The sequence below is a fragment of the Propithecus coquereli genome, unplaced genomic scaffold, assembly GCF_000956105.1.
Source record: "Propithecus coquereli isolate 6110/MARCELLA unplaced genomic scaffold, Pcoq_1.0 Scaffold10, whole genome shotgun sequence".
Taxonomy (NCBI): Eukaryota; Metazoa; Chordata; class Mammalia; order Primates; family Indriidae; genus Propithecus; species Propithecus coquereli.
This window is the reverse complement of record NW_012133858.1, coordinates 2,074,994-2,099,156: the sequence shown is the minus strand read 5'-3', so window position 1 is coordinate 2,099,156 and position 24,163 is coordinate 2,074,994. Positions and strand designations below refer to the sequence as shown.

The following is a 24,163-nucleotide window of genomic DNA, read 5'->3' as shown; positions in this document are numbered from 1 at the left end:
GACTATTTAAAAGGTCTCCTTTTATTCTCAAATGTCCCAGTATGGATGATAAAATATATGGTTGAGAGCCATATTCATGCACCCCTACCTGTCCTGCGGCACCCATCCTCGCAGAGGATCTGGGCTCCACAGTGATAACAGAAATTGAGCTTGCAGCCTCTCTGACCAATCCTCAGAGTCAGATCCAGAAAGCCCCTGGGACCGCAACTACCCAAAGAACAATATCATCTGCACAGACTCCTCCAGGAATTCCTTGTGGCTTCCTTTGGATGCGTCTGAAGGGAGCCCTTGATTTGCATTTGGGATGGCTCCAGGTGTAGAACTGGGCAGTGGCAGTGGACAGTGAGGAGGAACTGGAGGGAGAGGGCCTCTGAGAGCCTGGGCGTGGGCAGCTGGAGGAGCCAGCCGTGAAGCCTGACCGTGATGAACACCACCTGCCGCTGGCATTTCCTTGGAAGACTATATTCCTTGAATTCCAGGTTTCCCCCCACTTTTCTCCAGGCCAGCAGTTGCCATGGCAACACAGTGTCTGAGAACTTCTAATTACATCTGTCTGCTTCTCCTAGAACCCTACCGAGCCACACATATGGAGACTTCATTTAGCTTGGAGTTTCTTGCTGAGTTTTAACTGTTTCTGCACCCTTGGGCTAGAGAATAATTGCCAGGGTGCTGGAAACGTGACAGCTGCTTTGCAGCCACATTGCCCCCAAAGATTCCAAGGGCTTTGTTTCTGTTTTTAAAGTGGAGACTCATGGTGCTCTGCTATGCCGGGTCTCCCTGCTGCACTGCATTTTGTTCCAGTCAACCCTGACCTCCCTGCTCCACCTCCCAGCCCCTGTCTTTCTGCCAAACAGTCCCAGCTTTTGGTTGGGCATCACAGTTCCTTTTAATGTGCCCATTCCCAGGAGAAATCAACCACCTGGGCATAGCTAAGGCTTCACCCTTCCCTGGCAACCCTTGTTTCAGTGTGTTCCAGCCCACCGCAAGGTCAGCTGAGCGCATGAACCTGAGGGCAGTGGTTGGAGACCCCCAGAACGTTCCGGGAGTGGAGGAGGGGTAGAGTAAGGCAAGAAGCTTCGTTTTCTGGTCTAGGGATACTGACCAACCTGCTTTCCTCTACATCAGAGGACGATGCAGGGGCTGGGTTCCTGAGAAGAGTTAATTCAAAATAGTGGCCTTGGATAAGTCCATTTTCACAATTTCTCTTGCCCTCTTCTCCCTTGCTTCTCCTCATCTCTACCGCCAAGGTGTCAGACTGCTCTCTGGCTGCCCGGCCCTATACTCTGCAGTCTCACCCAGTTTTACGTTGCTCCCAGGTACTGCACATTCCCACATTACCTCTTCTTCCTCCTTCTTTCCTTCCACCAAATTTTCATTCCCTCAGCATGTCTCAGCTAGGTTATAAACTAACCATGGACAAAGGAAAGAACTGAAAGCCATTTCAGTCCCCCACTGCTCTCGTGTCTACCTCATCAACATACACACACGTACGCACATGCGTGTGCACATGCTCGCACCCCAGTGTCTGTGTGTGGGTCTAAGACAATCTCTAATTAGTGAAATTCCAGGCTAAATGTTTATGGCCTGGTGGAGGAGGGTGGGGTCTTTAGGCCATTTCTCCAAAAAGACCAGCCTCTTGTTCCCTCCTTGGGAGGGAACAGCCCAAGGAGAGGCATTGGGAGGTGCCGTTCCTTTCTGCCCATATTCCAAGTCCCCAGGGCAGTGTGGTCCAGTCTGCCCTTTTATGCTTTCAACAAAGATTGATGGAGTGGCACAGGGTACTATGCTATAACCTAAGAAAGGACTATGAAACCTAATCGTTGTCCTCTAGGAGCTTATAGGTTAGTTGGAAGGACGAAATCTGCACAATTAAATTAAAAAAATAAATGATCAAATGAATTCATACAAAGAGGAATTGAAGTTCAAAGAAAGAAGGAGGAATTCATACCAATCGGAAGTATAAGGTCACTGAGAATGGAGTGGTGTGACCTGAGGTAAGCCCTGAAGGACAGGAAGAATTTGGGCAGGACAGACAATAAATCAGACTTCCCAGATGGTGACATTATTTTTCTAGCTGGTCTTGTGGGACATCTCTGCCCATCTGAAGGTTAAAGAAGCATCTAACAATACCTCACAGTGCTGACATTTTGAAAGGGTAATGAGTGCTCATTTCAACACGTAGAGCCTCAGGAGCTCTGTGCCCTTTATTCTAGTCTGCTTGTGACTGAAACACTCTGTGGCTACCTGCTCTACTCACAGACACCTCCTGAAGCTCTCCGTAGCCAGGGCCCCCGAGAAGTGGAGGCTTGCTCGAGGCGAGGGGCCAAGGATCTTGAGGCCACATAAACAATAAAGTCACCAAAGAGAGAGGAAAAAGACTCTGAGCCCTGTAGCAAAGATTTTATTAAATGTGGCCAAGTAGATGGCGGTAGGTGACAGTGTTGGACGTCCAACTCAGCACCAGGTCATGTGAACCATCTTGGAGAACAGGTGGCTTTGTCTTCAGGTTTAGGGGGATCCATGTGCAAATTGTGGTAATGGAAAGGAGCCGCAGAGGGGGTGGCGGGACTATTCCCCAGCTCGGGGAAGTTACCCAAGGTCTCTGCCACGGTGGATTCCATTCCTAGTAGGTATGCAGTATAAGAACCACCTCCGGACTACTTTAATTCAGTGGCGCCCAGGGCAAAAAGATCGGAGAGGAGAACTAGATACCTCTTAGGCTATATCCAAATCAGGGAATAAATCTTGCATTCCACTTAGAATTCCAGAGAATGTGAATCCTAGTGGGTTCAGGATTAGGAAGCTTGGGGAGGTGGGGGGGTGGGCTTGCTCGGGATGGAGTGATGGGAAAGGGCAGGGATGTTGGTCCAGATGTAGCAGGCACTGCAGCAGACGCTTCTTAAACTGGCTGCCTCAGAACTCTGGCACAGCTGCCCTAGAGCTTTCTCCCCTCTTTGAGTTGAGGGTATTGGGATTTAGGTGTGTGGGATTTTTAAAAAACTTTTGATCAACCATTTTCCTTGAACTACATGTGGAAATAATTAGAGCATGAATGCTGAGTAAATGTGAGTCCTGGCAGCCCCAGACATACTTCAGTGACAGGTTCTTGGCAGAAATGAAGAATTGTGAATCTCATGTGAATTTCCTTTAGCCATTCTCTGCTTTCTTTTCTTCCCTTTTTTCCTTGCAAGGCAAATACAAGTAGAATAAAAACTTTATTGATAGCATTCTAGGGGAGTAGAAGATTCCAGCTAGTTCACTGAGAGTGAAATCAGTCCACTCAAGTGGGGTCCCATTACTGCTTCCTGATTTCCTCTGCCATGATGCAGGAGGGAATGAGAAGGCGTTGCTTATGAAAATCCATTGACTGTGAGAGCCAACTTCAATTCCCCCACCAAAACCCAGCAAAAACTCTGAAACGCACTCTGTACATAACCAGCCTCTTTAGTCTGGGCACTTAGGTTAGCTTCCTTGGGAGATTAAAGGTTGATATTCAGGAACATCTGAAATGGTAAATTCCTGAGCTTTCTCGTTAATGGAATTCTAATAATTTAAGGGACTTAGGCATCATCTATAACCCCTGCATTTTACAGATGAGGAAATTGAGGCCCACAGCAGTCAGGCATTTTGCCCTACGTCGTACAGTGCGTTAGAGACAGAGACATACCCATCGCCTTCCTCTTGCGTCAGTTCTCCTGACACAGGACCTCACTGCCTCTGTGTGGTCTACCCTTTAGGTTACTGGTTCAGGTTTCAGCAGAGGTTTAAAAGCTTTTCTTTCTTCTTCCGTTTTTTTTTTTTTTTTTTTTTTGCTGTTTCATCCCAATGTTTGCCAAATCATTTCTTGTACAGTGGCATTCATCATCCCTTTCTTGGAGCTCTCTAGGCTTCCTGGTTTTCCTCCCAGTTTTCTGAATGCTCCTACTCTGCTTTCTTGGCTGCTTTGCCTTTGCAGCCCTCATACCGTTGTGCAGGCTGTTGACTGTGCAAGGAGGTGAGTGGGGCTGAAACCCCAGCTGCGCTCTGCTTGCCAAGCCCTGTTCCCTGGCCTGGTGCTGCATCTGCCCAGAGGGGAAGGTGCCTTTTCTGACTGGCACAGAGACCCCATGTGGGCTGTTCTTCCTGCTCTCTCAGCGTTCCCCATGCTCAGCCTTTTCCTTCTCCTTCCCAGCTGTTCTCAGCGTTCTACTCCCACACTTTCCTTCTGAGCATATTTGTTCCCCTGCCCCCATTTCTCACTCCTACACAGATGACATCCAGATGTGCATCCCTAGCCTTTATTGTCAACTGTCAGTGGGATATTTTACCATCCCTTTAGACGCACATCCATAACCTACCCGCCATCTCCTGCCCTGCCCTCACTCAGCTCCCTCCCAGAGCTCCATGTCCAACAGAGACACAGCACTGACCTTCTAGGCCTCACAGCCAAAGATCCTGGCAGCTCCCTGCATTCTCTCCTTCCTCTCCTCTGTCTAGTGTGTTGCCAGACCTTGTTATTCTTTAGAGATTTGTCTTGGATTCCTTCTTCTGTATCCATGCCACCACCACCCTGCATGAGACTCTCACCACCCCAGGTCCTTTCTAGATGGCTTCCTTCTGTTCTCAATTCCACCACACCCATTTTGTGCTATGTACCACCGTCCAACTATTCTTTAAACCCTCCTGCTCAAAACCCTACAGATTTTCCACCCGGATCCTACCATTCTTCAGGGCTCAGCTCAAGTCCCATATCTTACATGAAGCCCTGTCCTCTGAAGTTGGCCCCATTGCTTCAGGACTGCGTTGGTCTGTGTGTCAGTTTCATCACCGCAGCTGGTTAGAGATGCCTCTGAAGACGGACGCCACATCTTCCACTCCTTTGGAGTTATGCCTCAGAGCTTGCACCTTGCTGGTCGCAGACCATTATCATTTTTATTTTGTTGTTATAGGCATTCATCAAATATGCTTTTTGATAGATTTAAATTATTTGCCTTGGCCTTTACTGAAGAAGACTGGAGGACTCATACCCCCTACATTGGCCTTTAAAGTGGACAAGCCTTGGGCAGATGACTGGAGAGACGAAAATGAATACCGTACTCAAACCTAACGGGCTAATTGAGGGCGGATAAGTAGTTTGTATTACAAAGTTCCACCCAGGCATTCTGAAGAAACGGAAGGGTGAAATTGTAAAATAGGGGCCTTATAAAAACACTCTTTGGGAAGACAGACAGGATATCTTGGGAACTCCCAGGAATCACACCGAGGACTCAGACAGATGCATCTTGCTTTCATACTGGGGAGCCCAGGAGACACTGTCAGTGTGAGTGGAGTCATTGGATGTCCCTGTGTCAAGGAGGCAGCGTGGCACTTCATGTGGGAGTCACCCCAGCTCATCACTGTGGACCATGACCTGAGACAGAGAGCGGAAACGCCTTGCTCGGGTGCTGGAGGCAGAGCCGCCTGGGTATGACTCTTCCCTCAGTCACAGCACAGCTCTTGGAGTCACAGTCTCCTCTGTACAAACAGGGATGAATCCTCCAGCTCCTAGATCTGTGTGAGTTTATGTTCAGTTCTGTATGAAAGGGCCTAACATGTTTCCAACTCCGGAAGTGCTCCCTGAAGGCTGCTATACTTCTGCTATGACTGGACAAGACCATTACAGAAAACCAGAACTTAGCACTGTGTGAAACCAAGCACCTAGTGTGCTGTGCCACGTCTGGGCCACCCCTCGAAAGCCCTTAGTGTGTGGAGCAGGAGGCAATCCAGAGATGGCACCTGAGCCGCCACGGCCGGGAAAGGGCTTCCGTGTGATGGTGGCCTCAGCCAACTCAGTTTCTTCAGTCCGAAAACGCAGACACGTAGAGAATGTGATGGAATCTGTAAAATAATTTTTAAAATTGTTAAGGTAAACAGCACTGTCCCATTTGAAATCTGAATATAGTAATTTCCAGGCACACAATACATTGTCACACAATGAGTAGCAGAAGTCAGGAATGTGTTATATCCCATAAGCTGCGATAGAGGCTGAACACAGAAATTAATACAAAAGAGAATTAAATAATTCTTGATTGACAGGTCCATAATAGTTTTTTTTATATTAAAGCTAATCCTCTTGGGGTAATTCATTTCTTAGTTTGATGTCATGGAGCCCAGCCATACCTTCCCGAAAACATCCTGAGTGCAGCTGTCACTAGCCACTGATACTAACCTGAACCCCCAAATGACATTTTTAAATAATTTTTATTTATTTTTAAGCAGTTTTATTGAGATACCATTGACATATAAAAATTTCATATATTTAAGGTGTACAAATGGTCTGATGTTTCGATATTAGTATACATTATGAAATGATCACCGTAATCAGGATAATTAACATATCCATTACCTCTACCTAGTTACTATTTTGTGTGTGTGTGTGTATGTATGTGTTGACAAGATTTAATTTACTATTTATCCTCTTAGCACATTAAAAATATATAAAACAGGGCCTGGTGGGGTGGCTTATACTTTTAATCCCAGCACTTTAGGAGACTGAGGCTGGAGAATCGCTTGAGGTCAGGAGTTCGAGACCAGCCTGGGTGACATAGGAAGACCCTGTCTCTACAAAAAAAAATACATACATATATATGTGTGTGTGTGTGTGTGTGTGTGTGTGTGTGTATAGTTAACATTACTGTTAACTATCATTGCTATTGCCATGCTATACATTAGATCTCCAAAAAGTACTCATCTTGCATACCTGAAACTTGGTACTCCGTGCCCCCCAATAACTAATGGAAAAACCGTTTGTTGAGCATTTTCTCAGGCAAGACCCTGTGGTGGGTCTGTGGGAAGTTGAAATGTGCAAGGCATTAAGAGTCTACTTGAGATAAGCCATATGTGCATAAAATATGAAATAGGACTCTCACTAACAGACTGAAGGCTCAGAAGCCATTATTGGAAAGATCTGGTTTATGAAGAAAGTAACAGGGCAAATGGAGAGTTGGATTTACCATGAAGCTAATTAAGCTTCAGTTTCAGACCTTTTACTTGCAAGGCCCCTTCCAAGGCACTGTGCCCAGTTTGGCATCCATGGTTGTGTATCTTTTTCTTACGGAGGGCTCCCCAAATTGTTTATGCTTCAGGCCCCACAAAACCTGGGTCTGGCCCTGGTGCACTGAAATGAGGGATTGGTTGTGAGCACATGTAAGGGAGGGACACTTTTACAGCAGGGACTGCACAGTGCAGTACCGACTGCCAAGCGCTCAGAACCATGGCTAGAAATCCTTCCTCCTCTTTCCCTAGAGTATGTACGATGCACTAACACATTTCTTTTCAGAGAAAAAGAATCAGAGAGTTGAACAAGGTCACGTGGTACTCCAGCTACATTTCAAGGTCCTGAGGCCGTTTGCTCTTTCTACTCAGCTTTCTCAGGCCTGTGCTACTGGATTCCACACCACAACAGCTGCCCGGGAGCAGCCAGCATCCCACCCTCTACGCTCCACCCGAGACCTCCCCTTGCTCTCCCCAGCTCTGTGAATTCCTTTATCCCCAGCTCTGTGTATATCTGAAGGGCCCTGGTGTTCCTGTGAAGTTTCCATGACTAATTCTGGCAAAGCAAGGAGAGCCTTTCTCACGTCAACAAAGCCTCTCTGTCACAGAATAGTGGCAAGTGGAACCAAAATTCCACCTTGGCATAAGTAGGGCTGGTTTTTTGTTGTTGTTTTTTTTTTAAAAAAAAGAAATTTGGGAAGGAAGAAAAGAATGGAGGGGACAAAGCCAGCTCAGTTCACGTTAGTGAAATGATGGTATATTAAGCTGACAGTTTTATGGCTTTGCCTATAAGCTTCCTTCCTGCCAAAGCAGGCTATTCTTCCAGAATTTGTTTTACTTCAGAAGACGTTTTTTTAAACATTCAAAGTGTATTTTATGTTCGGACTTAATGCTAGTCAGCCCAGAGACTCAGGCACACGATCACCTCTACTGGTGGTTTTGCAAATAACTTGCTTTTCCATTTGCTTGCAAAGGATCTTTTTTGATTGCAAAAATAATTTCCACGTTTTAAGACCTTGGATTCAAGGCAACACCTTTCCTGGCTTTGATTTGTAAAGAGGCAGAATGGTTTAGTGGAACGAGGCTGGAATTAAAGTCTGGAAACCTAGGGCCAGGCCCCAGCTCTACGACTGTGAGATCTTGGAACAGTCACGTGTAGCTTTGAGCCTCAGTTTCATCTTCATCATGGGATTGTAAATCTGGAAGGGCCTTGGCAGTCACCCCCTACCTGCCTATCTGAAAAGATTTTGAGAATCAAAACTGATAGTATAAATTACACATTAATCAAAATTACCGTCCAACTATAAAGTATCATTATTGCCACGCAATGGCTGACAGTTGCTCGGACAGAAAGTTTCTGCCTGGTTGGAAATATTAGGAAGTTGGGAATATTCCTGGTCAGTGTTTTATCAAGGGAGTTTGCAATGTGAAATTAACCATGAGACCAAACTTCCAGAGCCCAGCTTGCAACATACATAATGAAAACGACATGGAGGCATGTCAGGGAGATGATGTGGAAGGATAAATCTAGAAACCTAATGTTTCTCCATTTGAAGGCAGATATTTTGTTGGTTTTTATCAGTATATCTGGGTGTCCACACTTCCAGAACACATCCCCTACCCCACTCAGTCGGTTACATTCTGACAGGTACATTCACACTTATGGGTACATACGTTCATGATAATGGACCTGCCTGTAACCTCATACTCGCAGAGAACATGCACTTGCCAACTTGGCTATCTCTGCATAGATGAAATTCTCATACAGCTTTGGAACCTAATTCTTAAAATCATTCCGGTGGTAAAGCAAGCAATTCTATTTCATTTGCAGAACTGCATTGTACCTTGTGACCTCGCCCTGGGTCGGCCCTTGGAACTGTCCCCTCTCCCTGCAGCCGACTGCCTTGATTCTACCCCGCAAGGGAACCTGGTGTCAGGCCAACCTGTGTTCCATTCCTGACTCAGCTCTCACTAGTTATGTGGCCTCCATGTGTCACAGAGCTTTTCTGACTCTCAAATGCCTCTGCATCTGTTACATGGGACTAAAAATACAGGAATCTGCACAGAGGTTGTAATGGCAGAGATACCTGTGCAGGGCCCTACTCAGTTGTAGGTGCTGTAATTAATATTAGCTGTGGGCCCTGGCCCTTGTCACCCCTGATTAGACTGCAGGTTTCCCTATTTCCAGCCTTTCTCCATCCAGGCTGCCCTGCACTTCGAATCAGAATTTCAGAATTGGAAGGGACCCGACACGAATTAACATTCCAAAGCACCACATTCTTCATGTCACCTGCCCAGTCCCAACCTTCCAGGATCCTCACTGCCCATGGATTGGTGGAGAGCCCCCTCCATGCCCCTTGCAGCCCTGCTTCCATCCCTCTCTCTCCCCACGACCCCCAGCCATCACTCTGACCCAGGAGCGTGCTGTGCCATGTTCATCCCCTCTCAAGGTGTTTTTTTCCTTCACTCAGAATCAATCACTCAGCAGATGGATAAGACCATCTACCACCCTAAGGAACTTTCTAGGCACCTCAGGGATGCACCTGATACTCTCACACTCCCAGAGAAGATGGGGCTTGGAGAAGGGCTTTCAATGGCACAAAGGCCGCCTCTCTGGAGAAATTGTCTCCATTTTTGGTTTCTGCACTAAAGCATGCCTGTGGATGGGGAGAACTGGGGAGGGCCGTGAGGCTGCAGGTGAGACCTTTCCCAAGGTGCCTGTGTCTGTGGAGTGCCCGCCCTGTCCTCCCGCGCCGCCTCTCCCTGGGAGGACAGCTGGGCCGGAGCTGCAAGCACCAAGACTGTACTTCTGCATTGCGGCTCTGGGCTGTGCGACACAAAGAGAGAGATTGCCACCTATTGACAGACATGTCACCTGCAAAGAGGAATGATTGTGTAACTGGTGGCTCCCCACCTCTCTGTGCTCTTCAAACAGGCTCTCAGTATTTTCATTCCAGTGTAGGGGAGGACAGGGGAAAATGAGGACAGGACAGCCCAAGGTGGTGATGACAGTATGTCAGTGGGAAAATTGTCAGAAAATAAATAGCGCACTGTAATATTAGCCACTTTCTGTTGTGTGGCAAGCGCTGTGCTGCATTCAGTGTATCTCATTCAGTCCCCACAATGGCCCTCTAAGGATCATTTTCCACTTAACACATGACGAAACTGAGGTTTAAAGAGAGTACCTTGCCCATGACCATGGCAAGCAAGGAATAGAGGGGGGATGTGGGTGATTCAAATCTAAATCTCTGATGCACTTTTATGCACTTCCTCCCAATACTTGCTTATTATGCAATTCACATCCCCATCATAATTTCCTTAACTTAAGAATATGAAAATAAGGCTGAGGCAGGAGGATCGTTTGAGCTCAGGAGTTCGAGACCAGCCTGAGCAAGAGCGAGACCCCTTCTCTACTATAAATAGAAAGAAATTAGCCAAACAACTAAAAATGGAAAAAATTAGCCAGGCATTGTGGTGCATGCCTGTAGTCCAAGCTACTTGGGAGGCTGAGGCAGGAGGATCGCTTGAGCCCAGGAGTTTGAGGTTGCTGTGAGCTAGGCTGACGCCATGACACTCTAGCCTGGGCAACAGAGTGAGACTCTGTCTCAAAAAAAAAAAAAAAAAAAAAAAAAATGAAAATAAATCAAATATAAACTGCTTTCCTTTTGGTTGAGCAGAATCTTAGCTCTGCCACTTTCTAGTTATTTAAGTCTCAGTTCCCTCTGGGGATAATAAGGATGTCTAAGTTAGGGCATTATTGTAGAACTTAAATAACATACAATAAAAATCACTTAGCAGGATGCCGGATATTTATAAATGGGAGCTTAGCTACCTATGGTCTGAAGATATGGGTTGGAATTCTAGCTCCTGTCAGTTCTAGCTTTGGGACCTTGAGCAAGTTATTTGACCTTTCTGGTCTTCAATTTCCTCATCTACAAAATGGGGTTAATAATAATAATACACATGTTCTTGCAGGGTTGTCCACACAATAAGATGAAATCATGCATACGAAAATACTTAATAAATTTCAATGGTAGTATTCAAATATTAGTTGTTATAACTTAAGTAAAAGGTATCTGTTTCTTTAAATGGATTTTTGAGAACCTTTTTTGAAAAGTGACTTGGGTTGAATTCAACCTGTAAGTAAGTGAAAGCTCTTATTTTTAATACTCACTAAAACCAGCAGTATAAGATACAAGGAGGCTCCATAAATGCCACAGGCTTTTCTGCAAGCGGCTCTATAATGCCTTCCCATCAATAACGCTTTTCACAGGCAGCTTGCTCTACGGTTTATGATGTACTTCCAAATACATTCCCTCATTTAATCTCACAGGGCAGGGCAAGTATTCACCCCTATTTTACAGATGAGGAAACGTGAGGCTCAAAGAATGAAAATCACTACTTAAGGACCCGTGGCCAGTTAGTGGAGGTTCGTGGGTGTTTGCCTGTGGAGCTGTGTGCGGGTGTGTCTGAGTGCAGGAGGATTCTGCACATGCTTTTCTGTGCATCTGTGTGTCCATAGCTCATGTGACACACCCACAGGGGGTGCATATTTCTCTATGTCCCTTGGCTGGAGTGGAGGGAGGAGGAGAAGGTAATCTTATCTGAGATTTTTTTTTACACTGGTCAGCAGTAGCCCTTTCCTCTTTCTTTTTAGTGTTGCCTTACATTTCCCAGGCACAGTTTCCACAAGGGGCCCTGCCTAGAGAATATGCTTGATTTTATCTCCACTCCCTGTTTAGGAAACAACAGCTCTCCAGTCCTGCCAGCCTTTTGGGAATTACTTCTTTTCTTCCCTGCCTGCCAGCTTTATTGAATTCTCCTTAGCAACATCCAGAAAAGAATTGGTTTAGCAACAGCATGGGAGCCAATGAAACGTGAGCATGGGAATAGTTTCTAGACCAATGGGAGCCCCGCACTGCAGCAAGCGGCTTAGCACAGAAAACAATAACCTGGAGTTTGCAGAGCAGCCTTCGGGTGGCAGCAGACCAGCTGTATTGGACACAGCCCCTCCGCTGTAAAGCATCTACTTTGTTTTTTGCCTTTTTTTGACCTAATCTTGGATATGAAACATTTACCAAATATAAGAATTTTTCTGTCGCAGGCCTGGTGGGTGTGAGTTCTCTGTATGACATGGCAGACATGGCCTGGAGGGTGGACTCTTGGGTTACATCCCTGCCTTTACCACAGCTGGTCCCATGACCTCATCGTGTCTCCTGCAGTCTTTGCTGGTTTGGTCACAGCCAATGCCAGCCTAGTGAGCTTGGGCCTGGAGGTCTCTGGTGACTCTGCCTGCCCAGCCAGTCAGGGCAGGTGGCTGGAGAAATTACACTGTCCTTTATTTAACCACCACTACTTCTGGGCTGAGTAGCGAATGAGATGGGGCTGGCTTTCTGCCACCAGTGAATGGGAGGGAAGGGATGTGCCCCCAGCAGATTAATGCTTGTCCATACCCACATTTGCAGGTGGCAAAGACTGAGACTGTTCCCCGCTTCGTCAGTTCTGCTGCACATGTCTGGACAGGAACGCCTGACCAGCAAATGGTTTGAGGATAATTCTACTGTCAGTTGGTTTGGCCCTCTGAATCTTGAAGCCAGTGGCAGACGTAAACAGGGGCTGAATAGGTCCAGAAAGAATACAGCAAATCCTTGTTTCCCGTGGCTTACCCATCCTTCTTTTGTCTTTGAGATGACATTGCCTTGAACACCACTCAGTAAGGTTTGGGTCCTTCAGATATTCATATTTCTCTCCAGTGTTTCCATTTCCACCTGGCTTACTCTTCTCATCTTTAGGAGTCAGTTAGGCATCGTATCCTCAGACAGTCTCATTTGATCTCACCCCCCAGCTCGCTGGTGCACCTGTTGCTGTACTTCCATATTGCTTCCTAAATGTCTCTTTCTTTGTGAGTTTCCTCTGCGAGTCACGGGGCTTCTCGAGGACAGGGACTGCTGTCCTTTGTATCTCCAGCCCTCAGAGAAGCGTTGGCTTAAAATAGTTGTGCTCAATAAACATTTTTAGAAGAAAGGAAGCATGCGAGAAAGGAACTCTTGCTCTTCGAGAAACAATCTTAGAGAGAGCAGTGCCTGCAAATGTGGCACTGGCTATTAGAGGTGACTTCTGGCTGTTCAGGACCCTTCACCCGGAGCCATCACCCCAGACCAAAGCCCGAGCCTGAAAGGTAATCACCACCATGGGCTCATCTCATTAACATGGTTTCCTTTGTGATTATGTTTTAGGAAGAACTAAGGAGCAAATCCAAGATCTGCGCCAATGTGTTTTGTGGGGCCGGCCGGGAATGTGCAGTCACAGAGAAAGCAGAGCCCACCTGCCTCTGCATTGAGGTAAGTCCTGCTGTCGGGAGCCAGACGACAGTGTCTGAGACCACTGTGGCTGCTTTGAGGGAGCCGCCAGTCAGCAGGGCAGCACCAATGATTTCATCCTCTTTGTAAAAGCATCCCTTGTCCATCCGAAAGACAGGTAGAATTTTTATCCCAAGGGTTAAAAAGCAGATGCCTGATTTTTAATGCAGAGACATTTTTTCTTTTTTAAAAAATGTTAAGATTTTTTTAAGTTAAAAAATGACAGTTGCTTTATATAAGTCAAATAGTACAGACATTTTTACAGACATAAAATTAATAATCTTCCCCCATAGCCCTCCGTAACCTCATTAGTCTGAGGTAACCAGTGTTAACAGTTTTTCATATATTGTTCCACATGGTTTTATTTCTATGTTACTATAAACATAAGGTCTCCCCCTCTTTTATACATGTGCCTTTTTTTCTCTTTTCTGTCAAACCAACCCATAACCTGGAAACACATGTCTTTCTGCTAATTAAATATGCCCAACTTAGCCTCCAGGTTAAGGATCCTGACACATTGCCTCAGAAAGGAGGCTGCCCTGTCTGCTAATTTGATAGTGTGAAGGGAGGTGTCTCAGTCTGTTATGCTGCTATGACAAAGTACCTGAGACTGGGTGATTTATAAATAATAAAGATTTAATTCTCACAGTTCTGGAGGCTGGGAAGTCCAAGGTCAAAGTGATGTCTGGTGAGGGCCTATTCCCTACATCTAAGATGGCGCCTTGAACGCTGCATCCTCACATGGCAGGAGGCAGAAGCGCAAAAGGACCAAATGCCGTGTGAGGCCTCAGTCACATTCACAAGGGAGAAGCCCTCATGACCCAATCACCTCCTAAACGCCTCACCTCTTAATACCATTGCGTTGGGGGTTAAGTTTCAACATGAATTTTGGAAAGGACACAAACATTCAAACCATAGCAGGGGGTCTATTTCTTCACTGAATAGAAGAGATGACCATGGACTGGGATTGGCACAGCGGCCATGGGTGACTGAGAGGCCATGGAGTGCCTCCAGCATCAAGTGGGGTAGGGCCCAGGGCTTACTAGGTCAAGCCAGAGCTGAGGCTTCCTGTGCCTGGTCGGGTAGAGGCTCCATCTCTGCTGGTGGGGAGTCCTCTCCCAAGACGGCTCTGTGTATGTGTGCTTGTGTATCTCTGTGCATGCATGTGTGTGTCAGTACCCATGACTGAACAAACATCCCCCTGTGGGTCTGTTTCAGCAATGCAAACCTCACAAGAGGCCTGTGTGTGGCAGTAACGGCAAGACCTACCTCAACCACTGTGAGCTACATCGAGATGCCTGCCTCACTGGATCCAAAATCCAAGTTGATTATGATGGACACTGCAAAGGTAAAGCATGCTGTCACCACTGTGTGGCCACTATGGGAAGCCAGGGGACAGATCAACGTGGCCTAGCTGACCACCGAGAACACAGCTGACCAAAGCCATGGTGACCACCCAGTTGGTTGGAGATTCTTCCTCTCGGCACTCATGAGCCTGCTGGGTTTGCCTAGGCCTCTGCCCAGGGCTTCCTGCATCAGACCCCCAGAGGGGCTTCCAGCACTGTTTGCGGCTGGGTGGTAGATAAGGCGGCCCCGTCAATAATCAGCAACAATAGGAAGTCCTTCAGTGAATTCTGTACCTTTTCAGAAAGTAGCTAAATTGTACTTTTCCCATGCTTTCTAATTTGGGTACCTCTCAGCCCTGGTAGTGTTATGTTTCCTCTATTTTGTGCTGAAACCATTGCCATTGGAATAAGAGGGAAGGAGTCCCAGGCTTGCTGCTAATTAGACATAAGCCCCCTGCCAAGCCTTAGCCTGCTCAGCCCCTCTCAGCCTGGCCTTCCTTGGAGAAACAAGAAGCTTTAAGCAGGTGATGGTTTCCACTCCATTCCCTGTCCACAATGTTTCTCTATATGAATTCTCAAAGTCCCCGTGACCCCTCAACCCAACAGGGGGAGATATGAGACCAGGAGGGAAACTCAGTGGCCCCAAAATGCTCAAAGAAAGCAGGAAAAAAAAGATCCCCATATTTGGGCCCTGGAAGAAGGAAAAGAAGAAAAGATTCTTGAAATGATGAAAATGATGAAAAGGTTACAAATAGCCCCCTAAGTATGGGGCAGTTTTAATCTTAGAAATACACAGAAATTTTTTTTTCTTTACTTTGCATTACACATTTTCTCCTTTTATCTTGCAGAGAAGAAATCTGTAAGTCCATCTGCCAGCCCAGGTAAGTGCCTATTTTTCCTACAGTGTGCAGCGTAGGGAGGAAATTCTTTTCATAACGGAAATTTTGTGTTCCACAATCCCTGCCAAGCTCACAAGATCTTCTATGTGTCAGAACTTGTGACCCAGAACTGATCACTCTTCAACACAGCTCAGAAAAGCTGCAAAACTACATTTTTTTGGTGCTTGCCAGCTGAAGCGGCTGGTTGGGTCACAATGTTGGCTGTGTCTTCCCATTTTTGCTGAGCAGCAATTGAACTGCAAGAACAGGAAAGCCACTGAGTCCTTCTTTCACTGCCTTGCATGTCGCCAGGACCAGCAGAATCAGAAAACACAACTCTTTTTGAAAGGGGATAATGGGAAATGCCAATAAGACTTCTGGGGTTGTCTAGTAAGAAGAATTAAAATTTAATCATGATTTATAGTTGTAGAATCTTTAGCATATACTTTACTTAGATTCACACAATAACCTTGTGAGGTGGATCTTACTGTAACTACCTTATAGATGAGGAAAATGAGGCTCAGAAAGGCTAAGTGAATTTCCACAGATCACACAGCTAGGAGGTGGCAGAGGCGGGAGGAATGCCCAGATTTTCATTCCCCTGGCCCAGTGCCCAACATGTGTTGTCTTCCAGGGGTTCCCTTCTGCCAGGCCTTCCTGTCCTCTGCTTCCCCATTCACCGACTCTCACTACCCGCTGCTGTTTCCACAAGGCTTGCAACAGCCGTCCAGAGCAGGGCTTCCATGTGGCCCTTCCATGGCCTCACGTTCTGTTGTTTATAATAAAGGGTGATGCAGGTAGTGAAAACTTTTAAGTGGGAGAGTTTTGATAGACCCAGTTGGTGAGAAAGAGAGAAACTGTAAATACAGAATCAGAAGTCCAGTGGCATAAAGGATTATACTGTTTTCATTTATTCATGGATGATTTCAGCTCATCTTTGAGTCAAGAGAGCTGCTCTATTGATTGATTTTTCCCCCCTCAGCTTCCTAAAGTTAACGAAAATTATCCTTTATTTTTCTCCTCTACTTATTTCTCACCTGTGCAACCAAATCTCTCCATTTAAATATTCCCAATCTTGATAAATGTTTTAGAGATGTGAGCTTGAGTCCCGGGCTAGACCCTTTCCAGCTGCATACCCTGGACGTGGTAACCCCGTCTCCGTGGGCGCTGTGAAGAGCCAGTGCGATGATGTGCGCAGAGCCCCGGGCACTGAGCCCCGTGGAGTACGTGCCAGACGACACGCACCTGCACCTCAGCTGACACTGTCCCCTTTCCCGCAGTCGTTTGCTACCAGTCCAACCGCGATGAGCTCCGGCGTCGCATCATCCAGTGGCTGGAAGCCGAGATCATCCCAGACGGCTGGTTCTCTAAGGGCAGCAACTACAGTGAAATCCTAGACAAGTACTTTAAGGTAATCCAGAGAAAAGGAAGCTTGCTCCTCCTAGTGCCTGGTCACAGCTTTCCAGACTCCCTGCTTGGAGTCCCTGAGTGTCTCCTCACAGATTGTTCCAGGAAGCTGCGAAAGTTGCCTCTGACCAGCTTGATGGTGGGAGTCAGTGGCTTTGGGATCTAACACACGTGTGCTTCTCACTTTGGGCAGTTAAAGGCACGAAGGTCTCAGAGAGCCTGTCAGTGAAGTAAGGCCTAGCCCTTTCCCTGCCCCATAGGACACCTTTTGGAGCTGGCTGCTGATGCAGAGTACCTTCTGATCTCACCCAGACCCGGACCACTTCAGCCCTCTTTCCCCTCCAGTGTGACATTCCTCTCAGTCATTAACTTGACTATCCACGGCCTAGAGAGCTCCTTCCCCTGAGAAGAATCACTGAACTGGCATTCCATTGGTCCAGAGAGTCTTCATGAACCTAGATATTGCTGTTCCCCATTATAATTAGTTGAAGAGACAGAGCAGGAGAACTGCTACTAAAGGAAAATGAAGGAGGAAATGATATTTAGCAATGAGTGGGGCTGCCTTGGCATGGAGATCTTTCAGAGGGCTTGAGAGGTGTTAGAAGCAGCAATTAAGGGCACTCTTCCAGCTGATTGACAAGAACACAGACACACACATAGGTACATTGCACTCAGATAAACATACCACACTCCGAAGCCCAGAGAAAGAAGACACACACCCCCACAACATGCCTGACACACATCCACCGCATACAGAGATGCGCACCCTGCACTGAGACCTGTCCTGCACGCAGACCCCCATTCAGATACCCACATTCCCACGTAATTCCCCTTCACTGGCAGACACAGATCTCCTCCCTGCCGCAGATCCTCTTCTCTGGACATGCACTTCCTCACATGCTTCCAGGGCCTGCTGTCCCAGCGCCTGACCAGCCAGGACTTGGGAGTAACTCCAGACACCTGAGGGACTTCTTGGCAGCTCTGAGGTCACCCAGTGTAGTCAACACCAGTCTGGATTCCTCTTTCTGACATTATAGACCCCGCAGATGGAGAAAAACTAGGTTGGATTCCAATGGATATTCAGTCATTTAAGACTTCATTTGTGTTGTCTTACATGGAGGTTTCTCTCCTCTATGGCAGAGATGAAATCTCTCTGAATTCCAAGTTTTTGAGGTCATACTCAGATGAAAAACCACAGCCCTCTTCACTCTGTCCTCTGTCTCAATCACTCCCATGTTGCAGAGCCCCTGGCCAAAGTGGTTCCTCTTCTACAGAAAAACACCCTGTAGCCCTGAGCTGGGAGAGGCACACAGGAGCAAAATGTAACGGAAAGAAAATGATTGTTGAAAAGCTGAGTGAGCAGCAGGGCCTGTTGTGAGCGGGGACTTTGCCCTGCAATTACAGCATGGAAGCTGTTGGCCCAGCACACTTCTTCCAAGGGGCCACTTGGGACCTTATAACCATTTTTTAGGAGCCCTTTGGTGGCACCCTGCCTCAGGCATCACTGACACCTGCTATTAGATCTGATTCCTGAGTACCTGGGCCACATTCTCCCCAACCCGTCTCCACCTCCTCCAGCAGTAGCTCGCTCTCACAGGCTCCCTTCTGAACATTGTGAGGCCCCTTGAGAAAGCAGCTTTCCTCTGGGGCATGCTCACTCCCAACTCAGCAAGCTTGATCGTGACTGACAAACACAAAGCTCACTCTTCCCAGATGCTCTGGCACTGTCTTCCAGGAGAAAACAGGGGTTTCACTTTCTGCTTTTCGATGATTATCAGAGTCCTACATGGCACTCTCTTCGAAGGGAGACTTCCTCCCTCCGGGTCAGCAGCTGCCTGTTGGTGAAAGATGTGGTATCTCAAAGAAACTGCTTCTGAACCAGTGAATCACTCTCCAGCCCAGCTGGCATTTCTGACATCGAAATTAGTCAAAAACTAAATCTAACCAGAATTTGGATAAAGCCAAAATCTGACTTTCACCTTAACTACTGAGTAGCCACTGTTTCTTAATTGAAAGCATAACAGAGTGAGGAAGGGAAGACCCAGGTAGAAAGAGCCTTCCGGGACCGTGTTGCACACACGCATGGCTCCAGGTGGCAGACACCTGGTGGCCAGGACTGACCCTGGAGCCAGCCTTGGCATCGTGTCCCCTACCGCCCCTGCTGCTGTACAGACATCTCCCTGCCTTTCCTCAGTCCTGCAGTTACATAGAAGAAAAGTGTTGTTGTCTCAAATACAGGTTGTTCATCATTAACCAAAAAACTCGGAATCTAAAATGCCCTAAAATCCGAAATTTTTGAGAGCCAACATGATGCCACAAGTAGAAGATTCCCCACCTGACCTCATGTGATGGGTCACAGTCAAAACAAAGTCAGAACTTTGTTTCATGCACAAAATTGTTAAAAAATATTGTATAAAGTTACCTTCGAGCTAGTTGTATAAGGTATGTATGAAACATAAATCAATTTCGTGTTTAGACTTGGGTCCTATTCCAAAGATATTTCATTATGCATATGCAAATATTTCAAAATCCAAAATCTGACACACTCCTGATCCCAAGCATTTCAGATAAGTGACACTCAGCCTGTATAGAGATGGGAAATGCAGGCATAAAGAGACACTATGCCATTGTAACTGGTTGGCTGAACAGAGGCTGAATGAATTAGGCTGGTTTGTGATCCAAGATCATGACCCCACAGGCAGACACCCCACCCCACCCCAGGCATTCCAGGCTGTTTCTGAGTATCAGAATTCTGTGGATTCCACATATAAATCTGGCCGGATGAGACCCAACTGCGTCCTAATGAGATGAGAATGCAGATAGGGCGGACCTCCCTGCAGCTTCAGGCCTGGATTGTGGTCCCACTGAATTTGAAGTGTGTGCACGGCACTGCCTTTTGAGAGCTACCTGGACTGGAGTTTCCAGGTTCGAGGTGCCCACTGGGGCCCTCTGGCACTGGGTCTGCAGCCGGTGCTGGACTTGTTGCCCTCCCTGCACTCACTCTGTCCGCAGGCCCTCATGATGTTGAGGTCTCTGAGGGTTGCTCCTATCTGCCCAGCTCATGCAACATTTGGACTCAAGAAAGTCCTGGCCAAGCATATTTAATTATTTTCCATTAATTAATCAAGACCTCACTGGGTGAACACTTCAGGAAGTTTCCTCTGGGTGAATGTTCACTGAATAAAGAACATCTGAGACCTGTTCCTGGGAATTAGAACAAGAATAAATAGGTACTAAGCAAGAGCCTAATAGTTGCCTTATATATACCTGTCATTATACATGCCATGGAAAGATTTACAACCTTAGAGTCCAACATGTGTGACACCTGGCTGTCATGAAAGGAGAGTCTGTAGCTACATCCTTCCCTTCTACCCAGAAACCTGGAGAGACTTTTCTTCTAGAATCCTTTGCACCATCCGGGGATCCCCTTGAAAGTAACACGGGGATGCTGGTGATTTCCCAGGGCAGCAGTATGAGGCAGCCTAGGGAAAGAATTTGGGTAGGAAAATTGCCCTTAGAACTCGTTAGGAGAGCAGCAGTATCCAACTTGGAATTTGCCTCCTGCAGCTAGGGCCTGGGCATCATGAATGTTCCCCAATGGCTGAAATCTTGGTTTAGTATCTTTCCATAGAGATAACAATGCCCGAGCATACCACATCCTCGCCTCGTGCTGGTACGATGTCAGCTGGGTCATCAGGACAGCCTGTGCTGGGCAGTCTGTGTCTTGTGCACATGTCTGCAGTGGGGCCCACAGCACAAGGCAGAGAGGTGGGGGGCTCTGCCCCACCCCTGCCTGCAGCTTATTAGTTTGGGGCCTTTGCCCGTGAGTTCTCACTGATGTGGTCGGTTACAGGCACCAGTTTGAAAGTTAAGCACTGAGAACAGGGCTGGGAGGCTGGAAATCAAGCAGCAAGATATGATCCTGTGACCCCAAAGTGAGCTTGAAGGTTGCCTGCATTGCTGTTCCTGAGCAGCTTATGAGAAAGACGCATTCTGGGCCCTACTGCAGAGATTCTGATTTGCAGCTTGCAACTTTAGACTCTCGTTACCTGTTCATCAGGGTTTGCGAACATGGAGTGGTGGCTGTTCTGAACCCAAGGGTAAAGTCAAAAATGTCTGCAGGACAGTGTCAGAGATGGGGCTACTCTTAGGCACCCCAGGCTTCTGGGGCAGCTCAGGCCTCTGTTCAGGCTGCCCTCCTGAGCAGAATCTGGATATGAAAGGCTCTTGGTGGCCTTTGTTGCTATAGCTCTCTGAGGCCAGGCCGGGGAAGGGTTGAAACATGCAAGAACAAGATTAACCAGAGATGGATCAGGCCAAGGGGAGCAATGACAGAACTGGGGTTCTACAAAACATTCCTAAAAGATCTCTTCATGCTCTTTCTAGAACTTTGATAATGGTGACTCTCGCTTGGACTCCAGTGAATTCCTGAAATTTGTGGAGCAGAATGAAACTGCCATCAATATCACCACCTATGCAGACCAGGAGAACAACAAACTGCTTAGGTGAGAGGAGTGAGGGGTCAGGGATTGGTCCACGAGGGGAACGCCGCCTAGGAGAGGGGATTTGAACCCCCTCCTACCTGCAAAAGAGCCACCAATGCCAATGTGAAGTAAAAAAGCAAGATGGGAATTCTGCCTTATTCTATTCTATAAATATTATGAACTCATATATTGAGTCCCACTGATATCTGATCAAATGGTTACTGTTTGGGGTCAGAACTTGCAAGGAATAGAGGAACATAATTTTAAAATAAATTGTCAAGGTCATATCAGAGCAAGGTTGTTTCTGAATGTTGTGAGTGATATGTTACTAATTAATTTTCTGAAGGAATTACATTAATCTATTATTTCACTTTAGGTTTAAAATAGCTTTAGTTCTGTTTTTTTTTTCAGTTTAAAATGTTTTATTTCACAGTTCATAAAAAAAGTATATATGTATAAGACTCAAAGCAAATAGAAAAGGCAGCTTTCAATCACAAAGTAGACAGTAGTCATTCAAACTCTACCGTGGAAGCATATTTAATGTACATTCTCCAATGTTACACGTAAGTAATTTTAACTATGCAGTCCAAGTTCTGGGTTTTCTATTAGATCTGCATTTATAAGACACTTGTGGTCAGATTTTAAGATTTGTAAAGCCAATCTGTGCTGCTTATATTTTGAGTACAGATTTCACTATTATAAATATATGATGCTGACTAACAAAATAGTAATCTTCAAAGATCTTCTCATTGTCCTATGCTCATACATTTGTAATCTGAGTCCGTTTGCTAATTTCCCTTCTTGTAGTTAATCTTCAAATTGCAGTAGTTATGCATTGAGTTCTCTATGCATCTTACTCACCTCCTTTGTCCCAGCCTTGTCATGCTTTGCCATTCTCTTCCTTCTGGAAATAACCGGCACAACAATTCCAGCAATAATTGCTATTGTCACAACCACTAGGGCAGGAATAACACCAGCCTTCAGATCCTGCATTGAGACGTCAAGTGCCTTTTCATCAACACAGTAAATTAAAGTTTGACCAGGATCCAGATCCAGTTGTTCCCCATTTACTCTCAGGTCCATTTTCTTAGAAGAATGGAACAAGGATTAAACCTTGAACACCTTTTTCAAGATAATAAGCCACATCAGCTATGTCCACATTATTCTGAGTTTTCTGAGAAGAGTTTTGTATCAAATCAATAGTGATTATATTATTCTCATACAGAATATTTGTGATAAATTTTGGATCCAGCTGATAACGAGTTGTGATCACTTCCTGAAGCACAGTCTGCAAACTTCGAACATCATAAGGTTCTTCTCATGCTTTGTGTTTCAGTTCAGCGATGATCCAGAAGGTCCTCACTCGTTCGGAGCAGGTTATTTCAGTGTCCTTGTCGGTTCTTCTGACCCCAGCAGTGCTCACACACCAGCATGTGGCAGCACCTTTGCACTGCTTGGCTTTAAAGAGCCCCTGCTCATCACGGTCGAGGTCATAAAGCCTGTCATTGTTCTGCAGAGCCCCCTCAGGTTTCGCTCTTCTCCCAGACTCTGAGCCAGTCACCTCTGCCTTCATTGCCAAACATTTGGTAGCCAGTTTTGAGCAAATGAAGTACAATTTTGCGTACCAATTGAAGTACACTGGCATTGACCATTTTCATTCACAGAGCAGTCTGGCCAGCTTGTAGTTTTCACAGAGACGCTCTCTGCCTGCCGGAGCTTGGCAATTAGTTCTGATTTTTAAAATAATCAGGCTATTTCATGTACATTGTCCTAATTGTTACAAATGTATGTCCCTCTCATTTTCTGGTATTATTCCAGAATAAATATTAATAAAAAGGACATTTTTGGTGTGGTTCCAGTACACCAGTAAGAATTAAAAATAGGAAAATCACCTCTTGTGTTCAAAATAAGTACAAAGCACAGCTTCTAGAAAGATTCTTCCTCAGTAATAGTCCATGGCCTTAATTTGTGGGATCTGTAATTCCCTCATATTTTGATAACCTGAAATTAGATAATATTTTACAATTTTAACATTTGATCCTCATAACGTCGCAGTGAAGGAGGGCTTCTTGTCCTTCTTTTATGGATGGGAAAACAAGCTCAGAAAGGTTGACTGACTAACTCAAGCACGTGTGGATAGTAAGTGATTGAGCCAGGGCTCAAATCCAGACCAAGGGGTGAGGGATGGACCTGAGATTCTATAAAGCTTTTCTCAAAATCTCTTTCTAGAATGGTGACAGTGGCAATTCTTGCCTGAACTCCATATTCTTTCAAAGCCCCTATTCCTTTCAAATCATCTGTCAAATGTCTTCTGTTTTCATTTTCCTCATTTGCTTGACTTGACACTTATACCATAGAGAAAGACAATTGCAAATGAAAGGTGTGCAGGTATGAAAACATTTGTCAATCAAGGTAGACAAAACCATTTCTGAAACTTTAGTCATCTTAAGAGAACATTTGAACAGCTTGAGTGATCTGATGCCCAGAATAACAAACTAAAGGCTGGATGCTTATGTAAGTCAGGGTGGATAATGGTTGTAGCAGGTCACTGCAGAGAGAAACTTTTTCATTAACAGCCGTCTTCTTGGTGGCCTGTGGAGGCCCCAGGTGTATGTGATCCTGATACCTACTTCCTTTCTTCCGGAGTGAAGCTGAGGTCTTGCTGACACATTTCTCCT

The 24,163-nt window shown here is 46.1% G+C and overlaps 1 protein-coding gene and 1 pseudogene across 1 annotated transcript in view; one reads left to right on the top strand and one right to left on the bottom strand.

The window, feature by feature from the left end:
- The window catches only part of FSTL1 (follistatin-like 1), a 52,775-nt gene that overhangs the window by 19,692 nt on the left and 8,920 nt on the right, over nucleotides 1-24,163 (top strand). The window contains exons 3-7 of the mRNA XM_012641125.1: nucleotides 13,248-13,352; nucleotides 14,589-14,718; nucleotides 15,565-15,597; nucleotides 16,875-17,005; nucleotides 21,388-21,506. Coding sequence (XP_012496579.1) covers nucleotides 13,248-13,352; nucleotides 14,589-14,718; nucleotides 15,565-15,597; nucleotides 16,875-17,005; nucleotides 21,388-21,506 — 518 coding nt within the window. The remainder of the gene's footprint in view (nucleotides 1-13,247; nucleotides 13,353-14,588; nucleotides 14,719-15,564; nucleotides 15,598-16,874; nucleotides 17,006-21,387; nucleotides 21,507-24,163) is intronic.
- LOC105806327 lies at nucleotides 22,314-24,156 on the bottom strand (annotated as a pseudogene).